The following is a 7,198-nucleotide window of genomic DNA, read 5'->3' on the forward strand; positions in this document are numbered from 1 at the left end:
CAATGATTTCAATTCTTTAAAAAAATGATTCTGGGCAGAAGTCTCAGATTTCACCACGATTTCGCTGAAGCTGGTTTGGACAATTCAGAATTTATTTTAAAATACAGAAATGGTGAACTGAAAGCTTAAAGTCTCAATGTCATATTTAACGCATACAATATTTAGTGAGTTTTGAGACGGACACTACCTCTGAATGTGGGGGCTTTTTGAGTGTATTAATGAGATGCTTAAGAAAAGAATGTTCTCTCATACGCGGGTTTCTCAGAACTGAAATTTATGAATATTATTAGACATGGCATGATACCACTTTCTCATTTCAGATGTCCATAGGCATAGATTTGATGGGGGGATGTGGGGATGTGTCCTCTTCAGTGTTTGCTTTCAGCACATCCAGACTTCGCTTTTTAACAATGTGTTGTGATTGCATTTGGTTAAATTTGAACATCATGTCGTTCTAAATAGCTATGGTTTAAACAGCTCTTGGTCTAAATCTTTATGTTCCATTGCATCTTTACGTCCCTGTGCACTCGTGTAAAATTCAGTGTGGATATAGTCAGCAAAGTTCCTTTACTGTAGCAGACTGAGCCAGCTCCACTTTTCTAATGTAAAAGACTGTCAGGGATGTTTGAAAGTGAGATAAACTATGCCGGCTTCCTCTGATAATGTAAGGCTCTGTCAGCTGGTTATCTACCACAGACTGTGGCTCTTCCCTGAAATAGAGAGACTAATGCTGTGCAGTTTTTTTTCCCCCTCCAGTAGCTTATTCACCATTTTCTGCTGATATCGGCTCGATACTGAAATGCCATCTCTAAATATTATTATAATCGATTCTAACATTCTGAATGTATGCAGTTGAATCAGTACCTTTTAGGTTGATCTGCTTTGATCAAGATCTGCTTTAATGAACATACAACTCCAGTATAACACACTAAGCTTTCAAATGAAATACTCGAAGTTCCTGATTAGCTGGATTGGGTGTGTTGTGGTTGTCAGTCAACAGTCTTGTTTACATCCCATCAAACTCACGTTGCCAGCCAGTGCTTTAGCTCAGCGTTACTGAGTTCTTTGAGGGGTAAACAGTAACAGCAGTAGTGGCACATTAGTGAGTGATAAACAGTGGGTGTTGTTTTATTATCGTTTCTCTCACCACGTGTCCAAACAGACGCTTAAAGTGAAAGTAAGTTCCTGCTGTTGTTAGGATGTGGCTCAGCGCGCTGCATTTAGTTAACGTGCTGTCATTCTGTTATGATGTATATGGACTTTTCTACAGAATCAAAGTCAGAGTTTGAACACATTTCAGACTTTAACCTGACTTGGACTTTAGTCTAAAATATTTTTGCTTTGAGTGACCCTATACAGTCATTCTATGGAAACGTCCATTTTTGTGTCCTTATCGTTTACAGATATATTACATTTGAGAAACATGTTAGGGTTACAATTTATTTATATTGAAAAATACAAAGTTATTTTAACAATTACATCTTCTTGAGCCTCAATTTAGCAGTATTAGTTTTAAATCTAGTTTAATTATCTAGAATTCCAAGCACCACAGAAGTGCTCATCCTTATTGTCATGTGTAAAGGCTGAGGCCATATTTGCAGGTTTTTCTGCAATTTTAACTACAATAATCTACATGACTATGAAATATATTATTTAAATGACATAAAGAAAACAAATGCCAAATAAATATTAGAAAATATATAATGAGAGTTGTGGTCCCCAGGAGTCGTGTCACTGGTGTTACTGCGTAACAGAAAATCTTTTTTTGAAATAAAAGTGACACTGATGACATCACTTGACTTCCTTTTACCTGTTTTCTGAGGATCTATGAAGAAAAGCACATGGTGAGTCCATTGTGTCTGTCAGTTATCAGAGATTTTCTCATTTAGCTCATGATTTTATATGAAGCTTTTAGCTGAAGACACTGGTGTGACCGACTTTATTCTGAGGTAATTGTGAAAAAATAGAATATTCCATATTTTAGTGGATATTCCATGGTTGACAACATGTGGTTTGATGCTCTGTAGCAGCCAATCTGTAAAATGCATTATTCATGAAAAAAAGGATCAGTAACACCAGTGACACCTTTGGAGAGATAGAAAAGTGCACGTTTTATTATAACAAATGATTGAACAGTCCACTTTGTCACTACCAAACCTGTACCAAATATATGACTAACAAGCACAGCAAAGAATGTGTGTTTTCTTTGTCACACACTGATTTTCAGTCAAAACTGATAGATCTAACTGCTCACCATGTGACCATGAGGGACAAGGAAACAGTCTTACTTCTTGCTCTAAAATGCAGAGGTGTGGCTAAAATAAGGCTCCACCTGTGGACTAAAACTCTGTCTTTCAGTCATGACATGAAAACATGGCACATTTTTTAAGAAGGTTTTAATAAACTCATGATGAAATTAAAAATTTCAACTTTAAAATAAATCAAAAAGACATTTTAGGAAACAACAAACTAAAAAAAATATAGAAATAAAAATGAAAAAAAATGTTAATTATTTTTACAAGTTGAAATTCAGGGATTAGTGTTTGAAATAGGTACTTCCCAATAGAAATTACCCAACAAATGATGATTTTGAATATATTTAGTTTTAAATAGACGTATGTAAATATCTGTAAAGGTCTGAACACTTAATTTTTTATAGTGTTTACTGTGGGACCACAGTTTGAACTAATTTCAGTAGAAAATATATTAAGGTTTTTGTAGAAAATGTGTGATTTTTCTTGATGCAGGTCATCATGTGAGTGAATTTAACATGAATGAGGTGCTGGATTAATTAGAATAGGTGCTGTATCTAGTCTGGGGCCTTGTATTTAATGGAAGTGTGTCTCTTCTCTGTTACCCCTTTAGGGCTGCATGTCCAGTGTGGAGAGCTGGCTCTTCACAAACTACGGAGTCATTCTAGGAATCTGCCTTGGGGTGGCTGTTATTGAGGTATTCCATGTCCCTTCTTCTAACCTACAGTGCCCTCCACAAATATTGACACTGCTGGTAATCATGAGCAAAAAGAGCTGTAAAAATATTCTTAATCACTTATGCTTTTGATGTTTCATTCAAAATATTAGCAAAAATCTAACTTTTATTAAAGGTATAATGATGATATTGTTGGCATCCCTAGAAATTCTTAGCAGTGAAATCTAACTAAAGTATATTCCATATTTTATATTTTAAAATTCGCCTGGGCAATTATGAACTCTCAAATGGTCAGCTATGACTTCCTGTTTCACTGAGGAATATATATGAGATGAAACACAGGCCAAATTCCCTCAGTCATCCACTGTTATGAGAACGACCAGAGGATACAGCAGTGATGTGTGACAAACAGTTGTTGAGCTGCATAAATGAAGAAATGGCTATAGGAAAATAGCTTAACGTTCCAAATGTCCATTTCCACTATCAGGTCAATAATTAAAAAGTTTAAATCAACTGGAAATGCTAAGAATCTGCTGGGAAGAGGACGCATGTCTATACTGACCCCACGCACAGTGAGAAGGATGGTTTTAGTGGGCAAAGAATCTCCAAGGATCGCAGATGGGAGAATTACAGACATTAGTTAGGTCTTGTGGTCAGAACGTCTCCCAAACCACAATCAAACACCAGAGGTTGTTTCAGCCATGCAGAAAAGTACCTCATCCACACTGTTAAGGATGGTGGTGGATCTGTGATACTGGGGGCTGTTTTTTATTCTAAAGGACCTGAACTTATTCACATACATGAGATCAGGCTTCATCATTTACTGGGCCATAGTTTGGATCTTCCTGCAGGACAATGATCCAAAGCACGCCTCAAAATCTACACAAAAATGGTTCACTGACCACAGAAGTAAGGTTTTCCCATGGTCACCCCAATCCCCTGAGCTAAACCCCATAGAAAACTTGTGGGATGAGCTGAAGAGTAGAGTCCACAGTGTGGACCTCAGAGTATGAAGGATCTTGAGAGGTTCTGTATGTAGGAATAGTCTCAGATATTTTGCCATGAGTTTATTCAGTCTCATTAAGCATTATAGGAGAAAACTCAGAGCTGTCTTTGCAAAGGGAGGCTGTACGAAGTACTAAATGAAGGGGTGCCAACAATTGTGGTACACAGAAATTAGAGAAAAATATTTATTTACTATTAAGATTTAGGTATTTTCCAATCTTAAAGTCTGGCCTGTTTTGCTGATGTTTACCAGGGGTACCAATATTTGGAGGGCACTGTATGTTCATATACACCGATCAGGCATAACATCATGACCACCTCCTTGTTTCTACGCTCATTGTCCATTTTATCAGCTCCACTTACTATATAGGTGCACTTTGTAGTTCTACAGTTACAGACTGTAGTCCATCTGTTTCTCTGATACTTTGTTAGCCCCCTTTTACCCTGTTCTTCAGTGGTCAGGACCCCCATGGACCCTCACAGAGCAGGTACTATTTGGGTGGTGGGTCATTCTCAGCACTGCAGTAACACTGACGTGGTGGTGGTGTGTTAGTGTTTGTTGTGCTGGTCTGAGTGGATCAGACACAGCAGTGCTGCTGGCGTTTTTAAACACCTCAGTGTCACTGCTGGACTGAGAATGGTCCACCAACCAAAAATATCCAGACAACAGCGTTCTGTGGGCAGCGTCCTGTGACCACTGATGAAGGACTAGAGGATGACCAACACAAACTGCAGCAGCAGATGAGCTATCGTCTCTGACTTTACATCTACAAGGTGGACTGACAAGGTAGGAGTGTCTAATAGAGTGGACAGTGAGTGGACACAGTGTTTAAAAACTCCAGCAGCACTGCTGTGTCTGATCCACTCAGACCAGCGCAACACACACTAACACACCACCACCACATAAGTGTTACTGCAGTGCTGAGAATGATCCACCACCCAAATAGTACCTGCTCTGTGAGGGTCCATGGGGGTCCTGACCACTGAAGAACAGGGTAAAAGGGGGCTAACAAAGTATCAGAGAAACAGATGGACTACAGTCTGTAACTGTAGAACTACAAAGTGCACCTATATAGTAAGTGGAGCTGATAAAATGGACAATGAGCATAGAAACAAGGAGGTGGTCATAATGTTATTCCAGATTTGGTTTATATACCTCTATAATTTTACTGTCACTTCACGCTGTGTCAAATGTAATGCAGCAGCATTCTTTTTTGGAGTGGAAAATCGCTCCATCCGTTTGCCAAATTTCCAGCCTCAGCTCAGCACACTGACTAATGACTAACTAATGTTCCTCCCACAGCTTCTTGGCATGATCCTGTCCATGGGCCTTTGTAAGAGTGTACACCAAGAAGACTACACCAAAGTGCCAAAGTATTGAGGGAGATAAAAACACACATGCACATGCTCACAAACTCTCGTACATACAGTATATTGATTCTCTTTATAGTTTACTTGCCCAGAAGAAGTCCCACATTAAATGCACCCAAAAAAGTGAGCTTTATTCTGGATTAGAAGTTTATGGAAAGCTATCACTTGGATAGTGAAAATTCTCTATTTTTTTTGGTCCTACACAATAGTGGCTCATCTGAAAAGTAATTTAAACCCACCACTAAGCCTGCAGATTTCTCGAATATGGCATTTTAGCATTCAGCAGTTAGGTAGAATGTACGCTTTCCGGTTTAGAGTCTTAAGAAACGTCTGTAGGTATAAGGTCTGTGTATTCAGTGCCATTTCTGAGGTGCTGTCAGAAACATTGTGACGCAGAGCCAGGATGGTGGCGCATAGGACCTGCCCACATGAAGGAACGGAAGGCTTATGACTGGTTCTACAGCCACTCCATAATCTCTTTAAACCACACTGCTGGTCTTCATGCTGAGGCTGTTCAGCGTGCTTTTGGTGTTCATTATTTACAGCAGTCAGACTCAAAGCTAACATCTATTGCATGACGGTTCTTTTTTTAAATCTGTACATCAGTGTTGTTTTTGGTTGTTGTTTTTTTATTCGTTTGTATATACTTTTAGCATTAATTAGCATGTCACTTTTAAGGTTGTAAGAGACTTTCCGCTCTAAGTTGTTTCCTTTACAGTTATAGTTTTTTATGTACAGAGGGCATATTTTTAACTTTTTAAGTTTCTTAGATTTTTGGCTTTTTAAAGAAAAATATAACATGAAAGTTATTGATAAACCAAATTCTGCCATATGCCCCCCCCCCAAGCTGACTGCAGGCCTGATTTTCTCGCTTCACTTCTAATCTGACTGCTTTCTCCAAACACTGCTTTTTGCTGAACTGCTTGCTTGTGATTCCTTTTGATGTGTTCTGTTAAAGTAGAACCTTCATGGTTGATCTCTTTACTTTGTAACTCGACTGTGATCCCTATAGATGCACTCTGTGTGCCGTTCCCTTCAGGAAAAAATAAGCATACTTTAAAAGATCTCCTGTTTAAGTCTTATATTGTTTCAGTTCTTCTAGTTCTTCTCGATCAGAGATTTGTAATCTTTGTATATTTGAGGAAAGAAAATGGATCTGAGACTGTGGTCAGGACACGTGTTTTGTTTTGTTTGGAAGGGAAAAATGGAGCAGAAATTGTCCTGAAAGTGAATCATTTTGATTTTGATCATGAAAATAATTCTTCCTTTTTATGGTACGAGGAAAAATGTCTTTGTGTTTAAACCTTTTTGTATACTTGGAACACATACTTGGCCAAGTAATTATGAAACAGTACCACGTACCTCTGTTAAGTTCTCTCTGTTACAATAAAGTGAACTCACCCAATTTGTTGTCGTCGTCTTTCATTTACAGTTATGTACAGTACTGTGCAAAAGTCAGAGACCACCCTTTTTTTCTTTATTCAGTTTCCAGGCAAAATGGACAGTAAGTACATGTTACTCGGTTTTCAGTGTCAGAAAAAAAGCAGGAAACATGTTCAACAGCAAATTACACAAAAGCCTCCAACAGTAAGTATCGTATCAAATCTATCAGTATTCAATTTGCCTGCTTCTTAACTTTGTGCACGTACTGCCACTTTAACACTTCCACCCTTCTGTTATTTAGACCAAGGAGTTACAGCTGTGTCCTCCTAACAAAAGCTGCTCCCAAAGGTGTCACTGACATTATGTTGTCCTTTAAAGAGACAATACAGTTCACCTGAGCTACTCAAATGCACTTTATCAGCCTTAAAATGTCTTTTTTCATGTGCATCTAAAACGGCTAAAGGAGATATTTTTGTGGAGATTAGATAAATTATAATTCACTTGCATAACA

The 7,198-nt window shown here is 38.2% G+C and overlaps 1 protein-coding gene across 1 annotated transcript in view; it reads left to right on the top strand.

Annotated features, from left to right (window-relative positions):
• cd82a (CD82 molecule a) overlaps positions 1-6,709 on the top strand; it is a 29,744-nt gene extending 23,035 nt beyond the window's left edge. The window contains exons 8-9 of the mRNA XM_036586537.1: positions 2,866-2,949; positions 5,237-6,709. Coding sequence (XP_036442430.1) covers positions 2,866-2,949; positions 5,237-5,314 — 162 coding nt within the window. The 3' untranslated portion in view covers positions 5,315-6,709. The remainder of the gene's footprint in view (positions 1-2,865; positions 2,950-5,236) is intronic.
• Positions 6,710-7,198: the final 489 nt, after the last annotated feature.

This window comes from Colossoma macropomum, unplaced genomic scaffold, assembly GCF_904425465.1.
Source record: "Colossoma macropomum unplaced genomic scaffold, Colossoma_macropomum, whole genome shotgun sequence".
Taxonomy (NCBI): domain Eukaryota; kingdom Metazoa; phylum Chordata; class Actinopteri; order Characiformes; family Serrasalmidae; genus Colossoma; species Colossoma macropomum.